The sequence below is a fragment of the Peromyscus eremicus genome, chromosome X (genome assembly GCF_949786415.1).
Source record: "Peromyscus eremicus chromosome X, PerEre_H2_v1, whole genome shotgun sequence".
NCBI classification, from domain to species: domain Eukaryota; kingdom Metazoa; phylum Chordata; class Mammalia; order Rodentia; family Cricetidae; genus Peromyscus; species Peromyscus eremicus.
Window position 1 is genome coordinate 95676185 of NC_081439.1, and position 22765 is coordinate 95698949.

General features: G+C 38.6%; 1 protein-coding gene across 1 annotated transcript; it reads right to left on the reverse strand.

Annotated features, from left to right (window-relative positions):
• Positions 1–15752: 15752 nt before the first annotated feature.
• LOC131900154 (periphilin-1-like) lies at positions 15753–16829 on the reverse strand. Its single transcript, XM_059251521.1, has one exon. The coding sequence runs from the start codon at positions 16827–16829 to the stop codon at positions 15753–15755; it is 1077 nt and encodes a 358-aa protein (XP_059107504.1).
• Between the last annotated feature and the right edge of the window lie 5936 nt (positions 16830–22765).

The window sequence follows — 22765 nt, forward strand, 5'->3', positions numbered from 1 at the left end:
CCCAATGACAGAGATATGGAATGAGATCTACATGAACAGCCTGGACATGAGTGGGGGTAGTGAAGGGCGAGGGTCGAGGGAAAGAGAGCTTGGGGGAGCAGGAGATCCCAGCTGGATCAACAACAGAGAGGGGGAACAAGGAATAGGAGACCATGGTAAAAGAAAACCACATGAGAATAGGAAGAAGCAAAGTGCTAGAGAGGCCCACAGAAATCCACAAAGATACCCCCACAACAGACTGCTGGCAATGGTTGAGATACAGCCCGAACTGACCTACTCTGGTGATGGGATGGCCAAACACCCTAATTGTCATGCTCGAAACCTCATCCAACTACTGAGGGATCTGGATGCAGAGATCCATGGCTAGGCCCCGGGTGGATCTCTGGGAATCCAATTAGGAAGAATGAGGAGGGTTTATATGAGCAAGAATTGTTGAGACCAAGGTTGGATAAAGCACAGGGACAAATAGCCAAATGAATGGAAACACATGAAATATGAACCAATGGCTCCCCAACTGGATCAGGTCCTCTGAGTGGGTGAGACAGTTGATTGGCTTGGTCTGTTTGGAAGGCATCCAGGCAGTGGGACCAGAGCCTGTGCTCATTGCATGAGTCGGCTGTTTGAAACCTAGGGCCTATGCAGGATCGCTTGGCTCGGCCTGGGAGGATGGGACTGGACTTACCTGGACTGAGTCTACCAGGTTGATCTCAGTCTGCAGGGAAGGCTTTGCCCTGGAGGAGATGGGAATGGGGGCAGGCTGGGGGAAGGTGAGGGGGGTGGGAGGGGGAGAACAAGGGAATCCGTGGCTGATATGTAGAACTGAATTGTATTGCAAAATAAAAATCAAAAAATCCTACAAAAAATAATAATAATTCTGGCCTAAATATATTTTATTAATTTTGATCAAATAGCAAACAAAATTTGATATATGTAAATGACACATTTCAGATTCCATTCTCTGGCTATCCTGCTGTCTTGTTGAGACTCCAAGGATTCATAATTTTGCTTTGACAAAATTCACCACTGTTATCATATTGCTAATATGTCTAAAGATTTTGACATTTTAAAAAGGTTATTATAAACTTCAGGAGATCAAAACTCACCAGCACTCACAAGCCAAGAAGGACTGGGAGAATTATAACGTGACTACAGATTATTTCTCCCACATACAAATTTTCTGTATTTTCTTCGGCTGGGGAGTTCCCTCTCACTCTGGGCTGATATACTCTTCTCTCATCAGCTAAAACGATGCATTTAATATTCCATAGGTACACCTGTGGTGATATTTTATTTGTACTGAAATGTGATTTTATTTGTATGTTAATAAATTAAATTGCCTTTGGGTCAGAGCTAATAGCAAGCCATAGCAGAAGCCTGGCAGTGGGGGTGCACACTTTTAATCCACATCACATGACAGACATATCTCTGTGTGTTCAAGGACACAGCCAGCATGGAGACATGTCTTTAATCTCAATACCAACCATAGAAGACCTGGAGGTCTGTATAGACAGGCAGTGATGAAGAGGTCATGTGGTTGGGTTTACAAACAATGAGAAGGCAGAACAGAAAGTCAATAAAAAAAACAGATACACAGGAAGTAGGTCTCTTTCTGAGGGGAAGGACAGTAGCAGCAGGAAGGGTAAGAAGGTGGTTTTAAGTCTCAGCTCTCAGCTACTGCTCTGACCTCTTAAGCATTTAACTCTGCATTTGACTCTACGTTTCTTATTAAATAAGACTGTTCATCTACATCTGGTGCCCAGTGTTCGTGGTACAAATTCATGAAAAAGCCACTTGCCTGTGGCCTTTCAGGCCCCCGCTCACACCTGAGTTACACATAGCCAGTTGTGGCAGCTTGGCAGCCTACCAGCTGACTGACTCCCTAGCTGGGGACAGCTTGGCCTAGGCCCCAGGGCTGACCAACTGAATGTAGCTACACCAGTGCTATGAAAAACTCAGGCCTGCCAGAACTACCGCTAATTGCAGTAGCTACATGCAACTGCAGATAGAGCTGCTGTTGGCTGAAATGTCAAAGCACCTGGTCGGAGCTTAAGGAAGCCTGAGCCCAGGCTCGACTGGACTCAAGCGGGAACACATGGCTAGATATAAGCATTTAGACAGAATTCTTGGCTATGCTTTCTCTCTCTCTCTCTCTCTCTCTCTCTCTCTCTCTCTCTCTCTCTGGAATCACACCTCGGACACTAGGTAGCTGTTTTGAAATTCCCTCAGATTTCTACTGTTCTATGCAGACTTGGTAAGTCAATTAAGGTATCAGATATTTTAAAGGAAAAAAAAACTATTTAAAAGAGAAAATTTTTTCCACATTAAAAAAAAGGGTTTTATGTGTACATTGGTAGAAAATTGGGCTTTGTTTGATAAAATTTTAGGCAGTCTTCAAATGAAACAACTATATGAGCAGATTAATGTTGATGGGATTATGCACATTATTACTTTCCTTATCCTTATTTTACTATTTAAAAAGATAGTCAATTTGAGTGCCAGGATAAAAGCTTCCTAAGACACCAACAACTCTACCTTTAAAATGATTAACAGACAAGCCTGTATGGGTTCATCAATGGCCTTTAACAACAGAGAAACTGCAGGCTTTAGAAGAGCTGGTAGAAGAACACTTACATGCTCAGCATATTGAAGAATCAACCAGCCCTTGGAATTCTCCTGTATTTGTTATTAAAATACAGAAGAATTAAAATATTCTTAATTATATTACATTAAATTAAATTATCATATTAATTATACTATTAGTATTATAATTAATATAATTTTTAATTATTATAATTATCATAATAATATTAAACTATTATATTAATATTAAAATAATTAAAAATTAATATTAAAAAGAAATCTGGTAAATGGAGAATGGTAACAGACCTTAGAACATTTTACAAAGTAATTCAGCCAGTGGGCTCTCTACAACTTGGAACTCCGTTGCCTACTCTGTTACCAAAAGGATGGCTTCTCATAGTAATTGATTTAAAAGACTGTTTTTTTTCAATACCCTTACAAGAAAAAGACAGAGAAAGATTTGCCTTCATGGTGCCTACTTACAATAATCCTCAACCAGTTAAGAGGTTTCAATGGAGAGTCCTCCCACAGGGAATGTTGAATAGCCCAACCCTGTGCCAATATTTTATACAACAGCCTTTGGAAGTGACACGTAAAAAATTTCCTAAATCTCTAATTTATCATTATATGGATGATATTTTACTAGCTGACTCAAATGCAGATACTTTAGAAAGAATGTTTGAAGAGGAAAAGAAAATTTCGCCTTACTGGGTATTACAAATTGCTCCTGAAAAGATGCAAAGAGGAGATTCTATTAATTATTTAGGATATAAAATAGGTCTACAAAAAAATTAGACCCCAAAAGGTGCAAATTAGGAGAGATCGACTACAGACTCTTAATGACTTTCAAAGATTATTTGGAGACATTTCTCACCTATGAAATATAGTTGGGGTAAAAAATGATGAACTGAATAATTTGTTCAAAACCTTAGAAGGTGACAAGGACTTAAGTAGTCCAAGAGAATTATCACCTGAGGCTGAGAAAGAACTGGCCTTGGTAGAAAAGAAAGTACATGAAGGGCATGTATATTGTATTGATCCAAAGCTGGATTGCATTTTGATTATTTTAAACTCTAGGCATTCTCCTACAGGAATATTAATGCAGAGGGAAGATATTATGTTGGAATGGATATTTTTCCCAAACAAACCAAATAAAAAATTAAAAACTTATGTGGAAAAAAATCTCTGACTTGATTTGGAAAGGAAAATTGAGACTTCATCCATTAGCAGGAATAGACTGAGTAGAAATTATCCTAACTTTAACTAAGGAGGATATTGAAAAATTATGGACAGAAAGTGAACCTTGGCAAAGAGCTTGCAGTAATTTTTTGGGAGAAATTAATAGCAAATATCCAAAACGCGATAGAATTAATCAAATAAAGAGAGATGATTGGATTTTGCCTTGAATTGTATGGGAAATACCCATATATGGAATTCATACATTTTATACAGATGCCAACAAACAAGGAAAGGCAGGTTACAAATCAGAAAATTTAAGTAAAGTGGTTCAAAGTCCTTATAATTCAGTTCAAAAATCGGAATTGTATGCTATTCTGTTGGTATTAATGGATTTTTCAAAACCTCTCAACATAGTTACTGACTCTCAGTATGCTGAAAGAGTGGTATTACCTATTGAGACTGCAGAATTTATCCCTGGTGCTTCAGAACTAACTTCAATATTTATTCAATTACAAGATAGAATCAGGAAAAGGAGTCATCCTTTATATATAACTCAAATCCTATCCCATACTGGTCTGCCAGGCACTCTAGCACAAGGCAATGATAAGATTGATAAATTATTGATAGGAAATGTGCTGGAGGCCTCAGAATTTCATAAAAAACATCATGTCAATAGTAAAGGTTTAAAAAAGGATTTTTCCATTACCTGGCAACAAGCCAAGGAAATTATAAGGAAATGTCCTACATTTTCCTTTTACAAACAGACACCATTTCCAGAACAATGTAACCCAAAGGGTACTCAGAGGAATGAAATCTGGCAGATGGATGTGTTTCACTTTTCAGAATTTGGAAAATTAAAATATGTACACCATACCATTGATACTTATTCAGGATTTCAATGGGCAACTGCTTTGAGATCTGAAAAAGCTGATTCTGTAATCACTCATTTACTAGAAGTTATGGCCATCATGGGTATACCTGCCCAAATTAAAACTGACAATGCTCCAGCCTATGTCAATGTTAAAATGAAACAGTTTTTTGCTTATTACAATATAAAGCATATTACAGGTATACCACATAATCCTACAGGCCAAGCAGTTATAGAAATATCAAACAGAACTCTAAAGGATATACTAAATAAACAGAAAGGAGTAACAAAAACCCCCAGAAATAGACTGCATAATGCTCTATTAACTTTGAATTTTCTCAGTCCTAATGAGAAAGGAACAACAGCTGCAGAGAGGCATTGCATAACAGAAAAAACTACAGAATTAAATCAGCCTATATACTTTAAGGATATGCTGACCTCAGAATGGAAACCAGAATATGTGTTCTGTTGGGGACGAGGTTTTGCTTTTGTTTCTACAGGAGAAGATAAGCTGTGGATACCATCAAAATTGATAAAGGTTTGATTTGAACAAGGGAGACCTCTTAGAGGAGGTGATAGTTCATCAACCAACATGACTATACAATTTAAACTAACTTACATTTTTAACACATACTTTTTCACTTAATCAGACAATAACTTCTCGAAAGGGAACCTGCCCTAAATTAGTCTTGGGGAGAGGTTTTTGTTTTTGTCTTTTAGGAGAATGAAGGCTAAGGAATCTGAAGAACACTGGACAAATGAGACATCTGAAGAAAAAGGACAAATCATCTGTCCCAAGAAAAAGAGTAAAATGGCCTACTGGTATATCATTTATAAAATTTTATAAGTCTTCCTAAATGTTTGTTTCTGCTCTTCTCTAAAGAAATTTAACACTGTTGGTCTTCCTGTACCCCCAGTTCAATTAAAATTTAAAGCTGACTTTGGAGTTGGAGAATGGCTCTCTCCTTCTTTAAACTCAAGCAGGTTGTTAAAAGGAAAATGCAAACTCCCTGTATCATGCCAGAAGAAAGAGCCATCTTCTGCTATGGGACAGGAGAAAAACCAAATTAATTAAGGGACTATTCTATTACTACTAATCTCAATTCTTTGATTCTATTCTGATTTCTAAACTTTTCTTAAAGTATGAATTTTATATCAAAGTTTACAGAATTTATATATATTATGTATATATGTACATTTTAAACTTTGTTAAGACATTAATGGTCATATAGAGTACTAATTCTAGAAAAAAGGCTTCAATTAGCTGCTTATACATGTCTTTGTGTTCGAGTCTCTTATCAGTTTTCTTGCAGGAAATCACAGCCAGGCCTATCATCAACTGAAGTCTCCAGGAAGAAGATGGGGCCCCACAGCAACCACAATTCCACATGGACAATAATAATACCACTAAGCTGACAAACATCATCTACAGATCAGCTTTGCACTACAAAATGCTAAGAGCAGTTTTGAGAGGGCTAGCTGAGATGATCCACTTTCAAAGACTACTTAAATAGGACTTGAGATAAGTACTTGACTTTGGCATTATGTTCAAACTGGACAACAAAGGAAATAGCTACCTTTCCTAGAATTTGACAATTAACCCAAAATTTTTCTTTTCAGAACAAAGATACATTCACCCACTCCCAGCAGGAAGCAATTTTAAGAATACAATGCCCACATTCCCAAAGAGGTGGTGTGGAGCAGGTGGATTTTTGGTCTTTTAATGAGTTTTGTGTCTGGGATAATTTTCATTGTTTAGGAGGGTTGGTTACAAGTTGTTGTTAAGGGTTAGGAAAAGGGCTAAACAAAGGAGAATAGATTTAAGGTTCTTGTTTAAAAAAAAAGACAGTTACTAGTTTTAAATACTTTACACTGGATTGGATTTTTTTATTGTATACAAATTATATATATTTAGATTGATATTGTTAGAGAATGATATACGTAAATTTCTAATCTTGTTCAAGATATTGTACTTATACTGTTCATTTAACAATGTAATGCAATTTGCTGATCCTTGAATGTCATTATTACCAACTATCAGGATATAAAGAAATGAAAGTTAGTAGTTAGACATTACAATAGAACTTGTAGTCATATTAGGTATGTTTTCAAGATTGAGCAGATATATTTTAGATAGACAGGTCCTCTTCAAACCCATCAGAGAGCTACAGAATATGGCATTTAAAGTGTTTTAATAACTTAGAAAAATTTTTCTTTTTTGTTATGACTATGAGACATATCGGCTCCTGACAGTACCAATCTACTTCAGAGAAAATATAGGCATTGAAGAAACTGCATATGGAGTTAACTTTCATCGTGGCAAAAGTTAGCCACTGGACAACAAAGTATCCTCAAATTAACTGCTGACAAATACGACAAAATGGACAGACAGGACACAAAACAAAGGACTACCAATTCTTGCCAAGACAAGTGTGGTTGTGGCTTTAAAAAAAGGCATCTTCTGAAGCCAGGATAATAGGGCACCATCCCTGAAGTGGCCTTTGCAATCGGGAAAAGGTACAGTGCCCTTTTCTCCAAAGACAACTGAACAGGCAGTGGGCCGATGGCTTCTGATGTGCAGTGGAACAGCAGCTGAAACAGTTATTCTTTTTATTTTATTTTACAATATAATTTAATTCTACAAATCCGCCATGGATTCCCTTGTTCTCTCCCCTCCTGCCCCCTCCCCCCCCCCCAAAACAGTTATATTTGAAGAGTAACTAAGCTCACACCTCTCAGTGGTAGACTGGCATTTAATAGAGGGATGTGGAGAAGAATGGGATGTTGAGATGAAGTCACACACACACATAGCCAAGAAGAATGGACAGCTGAATTAAAAAAACATCAACAATCTCCAGAATTTAAAATCCTGAATCATGACATGACACTATTGGAATTCAGGTGTTTCTGGTATGTTGACTGCTCTCACCAAATGTGAGGTCGAACTGTTGACATTGTGTACATCCTAGTTCACAAATGAGTCTGTCAGATACGCTAAGCCTATAGGCTGAAGATGATGTCCCAACACTGTGGAGAAACCTTAGGTGACTGTCCAGGCAGCTGGCTGTTACTGTCAACTCACATGTTTGGAAGTTGCTTGCATGCACTTCCTGTTTTTATTTTTGTTAGCTAATATTATTTCCTTCTTGGGTCTCAGAGGGAGTTGAAATTTAGTTAGTTATAACTGAAGATTAGTTAGGATAGAAAGTGAATTAGGTACATTTTGCACTTACCAAAATAGGATAGATAATGGAATTATTTTCTCTGAATTTGTCAAATAAAAATGCACTAGACATTTTTTAGGTATCTATTGCTTGTATATATGGTATATAGTTATTGTACTTTTGTATATAGTTTTCTTATATTATTATATCTGTTTTATTAAAATAGAAAAGGGGAAATATGGTGATATTTTATCTGTACTGAAATGTGATTTTATTTCTATGTTAATAAGTAAATTTGCCTGGGGGTCAGAGCTAATAGCAAGCCATAGCAGAAGCCTGGTGGTGGTGGTGCATGCCTTTAATCCCAGCACTTGGGAGGCAGAGCTAGGTAGATCTCTGTGTGTTCAAGGATACAACCAGCATGGAGACACTCACCATTAATCTCAATACGAACCATAGAAGACCTGGAGTCCTGTATAGATGGGCAGTCACAAAGAGGTCATGTGGTTGGGTTTACAACCAATGAGAAGGCAGAACAGAAAAAAGTATATAAAGACAGATACACAGGAAGTAGGGCACTCGCTAAGGAGGACAGCAGCCACAGTGAAGGTTAAGGTTTTTAGCTCTTAGCTATTGCTCTGACCTCTTGGGCTTTTAACTCTGCAATTGACTCTGTGTTTCTTATTTAACTTGATGGTTACATCTACAAGCTGCAAAGGAAAAAGTTCAAGTAACATATGAAGGAAGACCTATCAGAATTACACCCAGCTTCTCAAAGGAGATTCTGAAAGCAAGAAGGTCCTAGACAGACCTTTTGCAAACACTAAGGGATCACAGATGCCAGCCCAGAATACTATACCCAGTAAAGTTTTGAATGACCATAGACAGAAAAGCAAAGTATTCCATTATACAACAGGATTAAACAATACCTATCCACAAATCCAGCCCTATAGAAAGTACTAGAAGGAAAACTCCAACCCAAGGAAGTTAGCTGCTCCCACAAAAAAAAAGGCAATAGATAGCAGCAAATCTCAAAGAAGGAAAATGCATACACACAAACGCCACCACCAACAAAAAAAATAACAGGAATTAACAACCACTGGTCATTAATATCTCTTACTATCAATGGACTCAATTTGCCCATAAAAAGACACAGGCTAACAGAATGGATATGAAAACAGGATCCATCCTTCTGCTGCATACAAGAAACACACCTCAACTGCAAAGAAACACACTACCTCAGAGTAAAACTGGAAAAAGAATTTCCAATCAAATGGACTTAAGAACCAAGCTGGAGTGGCTATCCTAAATTTTAACAACATAGACTTCAAACTAAAATCAATCAAAAGAGATTGGGAAGGACATTACATACTCATCACAAGAAAGATCCACCAAGATGAAGTCTCAATTCTGAATATTTATGCCCCAAATACAAGGGCACCAACATATGTAAAAGAAACATTAATAAAGCTTAAATCGCACATCAAACTCCACACATTAGTAGTAGGAGACTTCAACATCCCACTCTCAATACTGTACAGATCTGCCACATTGAAACTTAACAGAGAAATAAGGGATCTAACAGATGTTATGACTCAAATGGACCTAATAGATATCCACAAATATCCCACCATAACAATAAAGAATATACCTTATCCGTAGAACCCCATGGAACTTTCTCTAAAATCAACCACATGCTCGGTCACTAAGCAAATCTCAATAGATACAAAAAAGTTAGAATAACATACTGTAGTCTATCAGACCACCATGGTTTAAATTTAGATTTCAACAACAACAAAAATTACAGAAGGCCTACAATCTCATGGGAACTGAATAATCCTCAACTGAATCACCAATGGGTAAAGGAAGAAATGAAGAAAGAAATTAAAGACTTCCTACAATTCAATGAAAATGAATGTACTACATACTCAAACTTATGGGACACTATGAAAGCAGTGCTAAGAGGAAAATTCATAGCACTAGATGCCCATATAAAAAAAAATGGAGAAATCTCACACTAGTGACTAAATAGCACACCTATAAGTTCTAGAACAAAAAGAAACAAACTCACCCAGAAGGAAGAGATGCCAGGAAATAATCAAATTGAGAGTTGGAGTCAATGAAATACAAACAAAGAGAACAAACCAAAGAATCAATGAAACAAAGAGTTGGTTCTTTGGGAAAATGAATAAGATAAACAAGCCCTTATCCAAACTAACCAAATGGCAGAGAGAGAGAGCGAATCCAAATTAACAAAATCAGAAATGAAAAGGGAGACATAACAACAGACAACGAGGAAATCCAGAGAATCATCAGGTCATACTTCTAACACCTGTACTCTTCAAAATTGGAAACAGACAATTTTTCTAGACAGGTACCACATACCAAAGTTAAATCAAGACCAGATAAACAATTTGAATAGACCAATAACCCCTAAGGAAATAGAAACAGACATTAAGAGTCTCCCAACCAAAAAAATCCCAGGACAAGATGGTTTCAACACAGAATTCTACCAGATTTTTAAAGAAGAGTTAATACCAACACTCTGCAAATTATTCCACACAATAGAAACAGAAGGGACATTACCAAACTCCTTTTATGAGGCTACAGTTACTCTGATTCCCAAGCCAAACAAACATTCAACAAAGAAAGAGAATTAGAGACCAATCTCCCTCATTAACATTGATGCAAAAATACTCAGTAAAATATTGGCAAACCAAATCCAAGAACACATAAAAAAAAAGGATCCACCAGAATCAAGTAGGCTTCATCCAAGACATGTAAGGATGGTTGAAAATACTACATTTACTGTAAATTTATAATTTACAGCAAGAAAACAGCCAACATCAAAAAGTTCAAAAAGATTCTACTAAAAGCAGGAACAAGACAATGCTGTTCACTCTCTCCATATTTATTCAATATAGTACTTGAAGTTCTCTTGAGTTTCTCTCCATCAAGCTGTTGGCTTGCTGTAAATTGTCTTTATTATGTTTAGGTATGTTCCTTGTATTTCTGAACTCTCTAAAACTTTTATCAAAAAGGGGTGTTGGATTTTGTCAAAGGCCTTCTCAGCATTTAATGAGATGATCATGCGGTTGTTTTCTTTCAGTTTGTTTATATGGTGTATTACATTGACAGACTTTCATATGTTCAACCACCCTTGCATCCCTGGGATGAAGCCTACTTGGTCATGGTGGATAAATTTTTTGATGTGTTCCTGAATTTGGTTGGCCAGTATTCCATTGAGTATTTTTGCGTCAATGTTCATGAGGGAGATTGGTCTGTAATTTTCTTACTTTGTTGCATCTTTGTGTGTTTTCGATATCAGGGTAACTGTAGCCTCATAAAAAAAATTGGGCAGGCTTTTGAGAATCTGGTGCCTGTGGTGTGATGCCTTGTGCAGCCTTGGTGCAGTGGGAAGGGGCTTGGACTTGCTCGGGCTTAGTGTGCTGGGCTCTACTGACTCCACATGGGAGACCTTGATTTGAGAGAGGTGGGGATGTTGGGTGGCTTGGAAGAGAGGGCTGGTGGTTGGAGAAGGAAGGAGGTGGGATCTGTGGGTGGTATGTAGAGTGAGGAGACAATGTCTTAATAAAGAAAAATGAAAAAAGAGAAAGAAATGGTTCATGTCTCAGTGGTTAACAGCATTTTTCTCTTGCAGAGGACCAAGCTTCAATTCCCATAAACTACTTAGAGGCTCACAACATTCTTTATCTCCAGTTCCAGAAGAACTGACACCTCTTCTGATTTCTGTGGGCATGACATACATGTAGTGTGCATATATATGCAGGAAAACTCATACCTTATAAGCAAGCTATGAAGTTCTTTGGCATGTGTCCAAAGTTCTTGACATCCTACCCCAGATACTTGCTCAGTCTTGTTCATTACCACTCTATTCACATAGACTAGGAAAGAGAAATAACCTAAATAGCTTTCAACTAATGAATGGGTAATGAGAATGCAGTACATATACACTGTGGAATACTATTTATCTGTAAAGAAAATGAAATCTAGAGGCAAAGGGATGGAACTAGAAAATATTGTATTAAGTGAATTAACACAGACACAGAAAGTCAAATGACACATGTTCCCATTCTTCTGTGATTCCTAACTCCAAATCTTCAGATGTGAATATTAAACCTGAGTAAATTCAGAAACTATGAAAGTCAAGTGGTAGCACAGAGGGGAGGGCATGGGAAGGAGCCCTAGAATGAAGAATAACAATATACAAATGATGTGAGGGGAAATAGTGAAAACAGGGGAGATTTTCATTGGAGTGGAGAGAAGGTGGTCAATACAATTGGGGATGGAGAGGAAGAGGTGTAAATAACAGTAAGGTTGCTTGAAAAAAGCCACAGCAATTGTGCTGGCTAGTTTTGTGTCAACTTTACACAAACTAGCATCATCTGAGTGGAGGGAGCCTCAACTGAGAAAATGCCTCCAAAAGATTGGGCTGTAGGCAAGCCTGTAGGGCATTTTCTTAGTTAGTGATTCATGGGGTTGGCCCAGCAAACTGTGGGGGGTACAATCTCTGGTCTGGTGGTTCTGGGTTCTATAGGAAAGCAGGCTGAGTAAGCCATGGGGAGCAAGCTAGTAAGAAGTATTCCTTCATGGCCTTTGCATCAGCTCCTGCCTCCAGGTTCCTGTCCTGACTGATGAACAGTGATATGGAAGGTAAGCCAAATAAACCCTTTCCTCCTCAACTCATTTTTGAGTCATGGTGCTTCATCACAGCAACAGAAACCCTAAATAAGACATGATTATTTATCTAATATTACTTGTGTGTGTGTGTTTGTGTGTGTGTGTGTGTGTGTACATCTGTACTTTAAATGACAATTCCCCCACCTCAGATGTCAATATTTCTACAAAAAGCCATAGACTGTCTAGCAAAATCTCTAGTAACAGGGATGAAAAACTCCCTTTTGAGTTTTTGGTAAGGGGAGTTTGAGAGTCCCAAAACAATATGGGGTATTGACATTGCCCTTGACCATCTCACAAAAGTTGGAGGTAAGTCTCTCTTGCTGAAAATACCATGTGCTTCAGACACAGGATTGGAAGGATCCAAGCTGGAACTGACCTGAAAGTCTGCACCCTGAGGACTAGTTTTCACAGTACTGGCTGCTGTTCAATCAGCCAAGGGAAGGAAACAACAAATACACCTAACCAGCTGTGACATCAAAGTACCACAAAGACCAGCTTGGCAAAAAATCAATAAGTATGTAGTGTGGAATAATTGTTTTGTACACTGTGAAGATGTGTCTTTGTCAAGGCACCTTCTGATATCTTTAATAAAGAGCTGAATGGCCAATAGCTAGGTGGAAAGAGGTAGGACAGGAGTTCCGGGCAGAAAGTGAGGAAGAGAGATGAATCTAGGCATGTGATAGACACCAGGGCACATGGAGAGGAAACAGGAGTTGCAAGACAGAAAAGAGGTAAAAAGTCATGAGGCAAAACATAGATTGATATAAATGGGTTAAGTTATGGGAGCTAGTGGGACAAGCATAAGCTATAGGCTGAGCTTTTCATAATTAATAGTATGTCCCATGTCATTTCTAAAATTGTGAGCTGAGGGCCCAAAGGAAAAAAACTAGGCCTGTAAGTATGCATCATAACTCTTACATCTTGGCCATAAGGAAGAGAATACTGAGGATGGTACCACATGTGTTTAATCCCAGCATGCAGGAGGCAGAGGCAGGGCGATTTCTGTGATTTTGAGGCCAACCTGGTCTACACAATGGTTTCCAATCTAGCTAGGTCCAGACTGTAAAACCTTTACTCAAAAAAAGGAGATAATGAAATTGGGTTGTAATTAAAACCATGATTTTTAATGTATCTATTGTCCCAAATTGTATATTTTGGCTCAGTGCTATGCTGGGAAGGATCAAGAAGTGAGTGGAATGTTCTAATTTTCTCTTCGCTTGTTCACTGACTCACTTAGAATGTGAGGGGACCTCTGCTGCCCTTGCTGTCTTCGGTCACATTTCTTTTTTTTATTTTAATTTTTATATACTTTTTTTTTTCGTTTTACTTACCAACCCCAGTTCTCCCTCCCTCCCCTTCTCCTGCTTCCTCGCAAGTTCTCCTCATCCCATCCTCTGGCAATGGGACCAGGTCTTATCCTGGGTACACGAAATGGCTTTATTTTTTAATTTTTTAATTCAATTTACATACCAACTACAGATCACCCTCTCAACGCTCCTCCAATTCCTCCCTCCTTTCCCCCCAATGACCCATGCCCTCCTCCAAAAGGGTTAGTCCTTCCATGGGGGAACAGGAAAGCCTGGTACATTTAGTTGAGTCAGGACCAAGCTCCTCCACCATGCGTCAAGAGTGAGCAAGGTGTCCCACCACAGGTAATGGGATCCAGAAAGCCAGATCATGCACCAGGGATAGATCCTGATCCCACTGCCAGGGGCCCCTCAAAGACACCAAGTTTCTCCCGCATGCAGAGGGTGGTATAGTCCCATGAGGGCTCAACGGCTATTGGTCTAAAGTTCGTGAGTTTCCACGAACTTGGTCCAGTTGTCTCTGTAGATTTCCCCATCATGATCCTGACCCCGTCTTCCTCATTCTTATTCCCTCTCTCAACTGGCTCCTGGAGCTCGGCCTGGTTCTTGGTTGTGGATTTCTTTACCTGCTTCCATCAGTTACTGGATGAAGGCTCTATGATGACAGGATATTTATCGATCTGATAACCAGGTTACGCCAGTTCAGGCACCTTCTCCACTATTGCTAGTAGTTTATTCTGGGGTCATCCTTGTGGATTCCTGGAAATTCCCCTAGCACCAGGTTTTTCCCTAGACCCATAATGACACCCTCTATCCAGACATCTCTTTCATTACTCTCCCACTCCAAGTTCCCTAGGTTAACCATGTTCTCAATCCCCAAACCCTTCCCCCACTGCCCCCCTCACCCCCAGTTTACTCATGTAGATATCCTCTGTTTCTCCTTCCCAAGGTGATCCATGTGTCCCTCTAAGGGTCCTCCTTGTTTCCTAGCTCATGAACTGCCTTTTTAGAGCACATTCCCTGTGGTGTGATGCCTTATTCTGCCTTGTTTCTATGATAACACATGTGAAGAGGGAGATTCTCTAAGTCTACAGAACTAAGATCACGGAAACTAACCAAGAAATCTATCATTTTATCCCAATCATGAGCTCCTTGTCAGGTCCCTCTTTAATAAAGAACAGGCCTAAAACAAAACTCCAGGTTGTTGTATAGTCGAATTTGTTATCACTACCAGAAGAGTTTCTGAGAAATTTCAAATTAAAATGCATCTTTGTCTCAAGTTACCCCCTCCTATCGGTCTTATCTATAATGTTGTTCAGAGAGAGCAGTTAGGAGCCTCACTTCATAGACGAGACAAACTAAGTTCAATGACTTGAGAGGAAGGTTTTGTTTCAATGTGTCCTTTAGAGATTTTTTAAGTGCTTCTTTCCTATACAAAAGAAGAATTATTCTCAAAGCAAATATTGCAAGACAGCTAAGTTCTACTTCCTTAAGACAGCATATTTTGACACCACTGAAAGTTGCAAAGCAGAAAAAAAGCAGGCAACAAGTGAAACTCAACTCAAAATGCTAACAATGCCTATGATGCAACCTGGAATGATCTCTAACTACAAATTATACCCCGGAGACCAGCACATCATGGAAGACTATTGATCATGAGTTAAGTACAGAGAGCTTCTCTCCAGAACTGCCTTTTCAAACATTAAAAAATTAATTGAACATCATTTTTGGAAGGGAGGGGATGTATTAAGATGGATTAGACGATTCTACACATAGGGAAAACATTTTAATTAAGCGACTTTAAAAACTGTTGTAGATGTTTATTTGATACTAGCAACGGGGTCAGTTATCATAAAGTATTTCTCTTCATCACAAAATAGTAAGGATTTCAAAAGTACAAAGGGAAAAATCTAGAAGCTTTAAAAATTTGTTTGAACTGAGCCCTAATTCTTCTCAAAAAGGGCCTCCAAAATCTGGAGTAGAATTATCATACTCCATAATGAAATGCTTGAGTTCTTCAACATGTTGCTCACCTATTTCATGCAAACTCTGCTTCATTGCAAACTGTATAGATTTTTCTAAGGAACGATCCTTTTCAACCAGCCTTTCCACCACCATCCCGAAAGTTTCACAGACTTGTCGGTAAACCTTCTCAATCTCCGTGATTTTTGATGCAATCACTTTTGAGCGACTGCTAAGCTGGCTGTCTTCACACAATTCTGTGCCAGCTGTTGTGTTGGACTCGGGTTCTTCTGTCTGGTTGATACATAACGGAGCCTTGGATCCCGTCTCAAACTCGGACATTTCAGCCAAGTGATTTTCTTCTGACTTCTTGGGATTTTCATTAGCCCACTTGCTTGCAGCATCAGCCTGTTCCTTCTCAGTCAGCCGGCTGGGGCTTTTTAACACCTTGGATGAAGAACCTGAAGGCACAGTATCTCTTGATGTTTTCAAAAACTGGATGGCTCTCTCTTTACATCGATGTCGAGACTGATGGAAGGAGCGCATCCTGCTTCTACTGCTGAGACTGGAGCCAAATCTGCTGTGTAGGGAGTCCTGCCCGCCCACACGTGATTCTCTCAAAAAAGGAGCGCCCCATTTATGGGGAGATCGTTGTCTTGAATAATGGGAAGAATACAAACGTCTTCTTCTAAAGCCGTTTCTCATGACCCTGTACTGAGGCTGTCGGCTTGTGGCATACTCATCTCTTGACCATCGGTAGCCATAGGGGCCTCTTTGGTAGGGTGGGCCACTTCTTGGATTCTGAGAAAAACAGCGGCCCTCATCACTTTTTTGGTAATCCACGTGACAGTAGTATCTACTGTAGCCTCCTTCATCGGGTCTGGCTAGCAGAGATGATCTCTTGTCTCCCAGAGGCGGTCTCTTTGGCACGTTAATTAATCGATGGTTGCCATCACTGGGATGGCAACAAGGAGGCGCTTGTTTTCGTGGAAGTCGCTTGTAGTCATAGCATCCCTGTGCTTGATTTCCTGGAAGTCGCTTATAGTCACACCATCCTTCAGACCACATCTCATCTCGTGGAAGCCACTGGACTTCTGCGAACAGAAATGTGTACTTCCGTTCCTGTTCACTTTCAATTTCCAACCATACTCATGGCTCAGTTCAAGAATCTGTTATTGTCTAAAAATTCGTCCTTGGAACTCTCCAACACAAACGTTCCACCACTGCTGCTGAAACCCCACCAACAGCTCTCTAATTAGACTTAGGACCACTCAACAGCAGGGAAATCATGCCAGGTGCTTGAAAGCTAGGAAATTAGCTGGGGCTAGTGAGGTCATGCGTCCTAGAGGAGAATGCAGTACTACTACTTGACTAAATCAGTACAATTCCTAAGTGAATTCCAGTTACTACAAATAAGTGTAGCTCTCACCCCTCACCAAAAAAAGCTTCTCTTTGCAAAATAGAGAGACCATTGCACAAAATCACAACCACTCAAATTCAGAGAACAAGTGATTGTGGGGTGTCTAGCCCCAAGATACACACACACACACACACACACACACACACACACACATATATATATATATATATATCAACTCCTTTGCCTAAGGCTCAGGGAACATTATTAAGAGGAAGAGGAAAGTTTGTAGGAACCAGAAATCAAAGGGAAGCTTCACGCATGATATTTCAACAATATGACTGCCTAAACAAGACCTGAATAAAGACAATACCAATCAATATGCTCACTTGAAAGGGGGAAATCTCATAGAGTTCACCCCTAAACAAAGAAGTACAGACTGCTAAAGAATTAGTCTTCCCCAGGGATGACCCTTTTAACTGGTTACCAATATCAAGTCGTTGCTCTGAATCATATACATATACAAGAAACACTAAATAGACTGGGAATGCTGTAATTATATATTTATGGGTGTGTGTGTGTGTGTGTGTGTGTGATAATTAAGGAAAAGAGATCATGAATTTGAAATGTAACCAGGAAGAGAGGATATAGAAGGGAAGGAAATAGAAAAGGAAAGAATGTGATTGTATTATCATCTTTAAAAATTTAAAAATTGAATAAAATATAAATAAACATTGAAAACATATAAGGAAAAGAACATAAACACATAAAATATTTATTTAACAGTGAACAAATGTAAAATGATTTAAAATTAATTTATGTAATAGCAAAAAATCATAATATTCTAATAAAATTCACTAGTGAAAACTATAAAGTATGTTAAAATACAAGCTTATAAAATATTTATTTAACATATTGAACAAATGTAAAATGAATTAAAATTAATTTATGTAACAGGAAAAAATCATAATGTCATAACATTGTATATAGTTTTTCTTACATTAATTATAACTTTTGTCCTTTTTTCTTTATATTAAAATAGAAAAGGAGAAATATGGTGATATTTTATTTGTACTGAAAAGTGATTTTATTTGTATTTAATAAACAAAATTGCCTGGGGATCAGAGCTAATAGCAAGCCATAGCAGAAGCCGGGCAGTGGTGGCAGACACCCTTAATCCAGATCACATGACAGACAGATCTCTGTGTGTTCAAGGATACAGCCAGGATGGAGACACATGTCTTTAATCTCAATACCAACCATAGAAGACCTGGAGGTCTGTATAGACAGGCAGTGATGAGGAGGTCATGTGGTTGGGTTTACAACCAATGAGAAGGCAGAACAGAAAGTCAATAAAAAGACAGATACACAGGAAGTAGGTCTCTTTCTGAGGGGAAGGACAGTAGCAGCAGGAAGGGTAAGAAGGTGGTTTTAAGTCTCAGCTCTCAGCTACTGCTCTGACCTCTTAAGCTTTTAACTCTGCATTTGACTCTATGTTTCTTATTTAATAAGACTGTTCATCTACATCTGGTGCCCAGTGTTCGTGGTACAAATTCATGAAGAAGCCACTTGCCTGTGGCCTTTTGGGTCCCCGCTCACACCTGAGATACACATAGCCAGTTGTAGCATCTTGGCGGCCTGCCAACTACCCGACTCCCCAGCTTGGGCAAGCTCGGCCTAGGCCCCAGGGCTGACTGACCGACTGTAGCTACACCGGTGCTATGAAAAACTAAGGCCTGCCAGAACTACCGCTAATTGCAGTAGCTACACTCAACTGCAGATAGAGCTGCTTTTGGCTGAAATGTCAGCACACCTGGTTGGAGCTAAAGAGACTCAAGCAGGAACACATGGCTAGATTTAAGCATTTAGCCAGAACTTGTGGCTGGGCTGAGCTTTCTTGTGCTCTCTCTCTCTCTCTCTCTCTCTCTCTCTCTCTCTTTGGATTCACACCTTGGACACTAGGTAGCTGTTTTGGAATTCCCTCGGATTTCTACTGTTCTATGCAGACTTGGTAAGTCAATTAAGATATCAGATATTTTAAAGGAAAAAAACTATTTAAAAGAGAAATTTTTTTCCACATTAAAAAAAATGGGTTTTATGTGTACATTGGTAGAAAATTGGGCTTTGTTTGATAAAATTTTAGACAGTCTGCGAATGGAACAACTATATGAGAAGATTAATGTTGATGGGATTATGCACATTATTACTTTCCTTATCCTTATTTTACTATTTAAAAAGATAGTCAATTTGAGTGCCAGGATAAAAGCTTTAGAAAAACCTGTTAAACCTGTTAAAATGAATTGTAGAGAAATTCAGATTCAGACAGAAGAAATTAACAGTGAAATGGTTTCAGGATTGGAATTTAAGGTTACAGAAAGAAAGCCTCTTTACACACAATCACCCTTAATTTATCTGGTAATCATACAGCAGCTACCTTAGGGCACTCGCTAAGGAGGACAGCAGCGGCAGTGAAGGTTAAGGTTTTTAGCTCTTAGCTATTGCTCTGACCTCTTGGGCTTTTAACTCTACAATTGGCTCTGTGTTTCTTATGTAACATGAAGGTTACATCTACAAGCTGCAAAGGAAAAAGTTCAAGTAACATATGAAGGGAGACCTATCAGAATTACACCCAGCTTCTCAAAGGAGAGTCTAAAAGCAAGAAGGTCCTAGACAGACCTTTTGCAAACACTAAGGGATCACAGATGCCAGCCCAGAATACTATGCCCAGTAAAGTTTTCAATGATCATAGACAGAAAAAAAAATTATTCCATGATAAAACCAGATTAAACAATACCTATCCACAAATCCAGCCCTATAGAAAGTACTAGAAGAAAAACTCAAACCCAAGGAAGTTAGCTGCTCCCACAAAAAAAAAGGCAATAGATAGCAGCAAATCTCAAAGAAGGAAAATGCATACACACAAACGCCACCACCAACAAAAAAATAACAGGAATTAACAATAACTTGTCATTAATATCTCTTACTATCAATGGACTCAATTTGCCCATAAAAAGACACAGGCTAACAGAATGGGTACGAAAACAGGATCCATCCTTCTGCTGCATAAAACAAACACACTTCAACTGCAAAGACAGACATTACCTCGGAGTAAAAGGCTGGGGAAAGACTTTCCAATCAAATGGTCTTAAGAAGCAAGCTGGAGTGGCTATCCTAAATTCTAACAACATAGACTTCAAACTAAAATCAATCAAAAGAGATTGGGAAGGACATTACATACACATCACAAGAAAGATCCACCAAGATGAAGTCTCAATTCTGAATGTTTATGCCCCAAATACAAGGGCACCAACATATGTAAAGGAAACATTAATAAAGCTTAAATCGCACATCAAACTCCACACATTAGTAGTAGGAGACTTCAACATCCCACTCTCAATACTGTACAGATCTGCCACATTGAAACTTAACAGAGAAATAAGGGATCTAACAGATGTTATGACTCAAATGGACCTAATAGATATCCACAGAATATTCCACCATAACAATAAAGAATATACCTTATCCGTAGCACCCCATGGAACTTTCTCTAAAATCAATCACATACTCGGTCACAAAGCAAATCTCAATAGATACAAAAAAGTTAGAATAACCTCCTGTAGTCTATCAGACCACCATGGTTTAAATTTAGATTTCAACAACAACAAAAATTACAGAAGGCCTACAATCTCATGGGAACTGAATAATCCTCAACTGAATCACCAATGGGTAAAGGAAGAAATGAAGAAAGAAATTAAAGACTTCCTACAATTCAATGAAAATGAATGTACTACATACTCAAACTTATGGGACACTATGAAAGCAGTGCTAAGAGGAAAATTCATAGCACTAGATGCCCACATAAAGAAATTGGAGAAATCTCACACTAGTGACTAAATAGCACACCTATAAGCTCTAGAACAAAAAGAAACAAACTCACCCAGGAGGAAGAGATGCCAGGAAATAATCAAATTGAGAGTTGGAGTCAATGAAATACAAACAAAGAGAACAAATCAAAGAATCAGTGAAACAAAGAGTTGGTTCTTTGGGAAAATGAATAAGATAGACAAGCCCTTATCCAAACTAGCCAAAAGGCAGAAAGAGAGAGAGCATCCAAATTAACAAAATCAGAAATGAAAAGGGAGACATAACAACAGACAACGAGGAAATCCAGAGAATCATCAGGTCATACTTCTAACACATGTACTCTTCAAAATTGGAAACAGACAATTTTTCTAGACAGGTACCACATACCGAAGTTAAATCAAGACCAGATAAACAATTTGAATAGACAAATAAGCCCTAAGGAAACAGAAGCAGCCAACATCAAAAAGTTCAAAGAGATTCTACTAAAAGCAGGAACAAGACAATGCTGTTCACTCTCTCCATACTTATTCAATATAGTACTTGAAGTTCTCTTGAGTTTCTCTCCATTAAGCTGTTGGCTTGCTGTACATTGCCTTTATTATGTTTAGGTATGTTCCTTATATTTCAGAACTCTCTAAAACTTTTATCATGAAGGGGTGTTGGATTTTGTCAAAGGCCTTTTCAGCATCTAATGAGATGATCATGCGGTTGTTTTCTTTCAGTTTGTTTATATGGTGTATTACATTGAGAGATTTTCATATGTTCAACCATTCTTGTATCCCTGGGATGAAGCCTACTTGGACATGGGGGATAAATTTTTTGATGTGTTCCTGGATTCGGTTGGGCAGTATTCCATTGAGTATTTTTGCATCAATGTTCATGAGGGAGATTGGTCTGTAATCTTCTTACTTTGTTGCATCTTTGTGTGTTTTCGATATCAGGGTAACTGTAGCTTCATAAAAAAAATTTGGGCAGGCTTTTGGGAATCTGGTGCCTGTGGTGTGATGCCTTGTGCAGCCTTGGTGCAGTGGGAAGGGGCTTGGACTTGCTCGGGCTTAGTGTGCTGGGCTCTACTGACTCCACATGGGAGACCTTGATTTGGGAGAGGTGGGGATGTTGGGTGGCTTGGAAGAGAGGGCTGGGGGTTGGAGAAGGAAGGAGGTGGGAACTGTGCGTGGTATGTAGAGTGAGGAGACAATTTCTTAATAAAGAAAAATGGAAAAAAAAGAGAAAGACATGTCTCATGTCTCAGTGGTTAACAGCAATTTTCTCTTGCAGAGGACCAAGCTTAAATTCCCATTACCTACTTAGAGGCTCACAACATTCTTTATCTCCAGTTCCAGAAGAACTGATACCACTTCTGATCTCCGTGGGCATGACATACATGTAGTGTGTATACATATGCAGGAAAACTCATACCTGATAAGCATGCTATGAAGTTCTTTGGCATGTGTCCAAAGTTCTTGATATCCTACCCCAGATACTTGCTCAGTCTTGTTCATTACCACTCTATTCACAAAGACTAGGAAAAGGAAATAACCTAAATAGCTTTCAACTAATGAATGGGTAATGAGAATGCAGTACATATACACTTAGGAATACTATTTTTCTGTAAAGAAAATGAAATCTAGAGGCAAAGGGATGGAACTAGAAAATATTGTATTAAGTGAATTAACACAGACACAGAAAGTCAAATGACACATGTTCTCATTCTTCTGTGATACCTACCTCCAAATCTTCAGATGTGAATATGAAAACTGGCGTTTGTGCAGAAACTATGAAA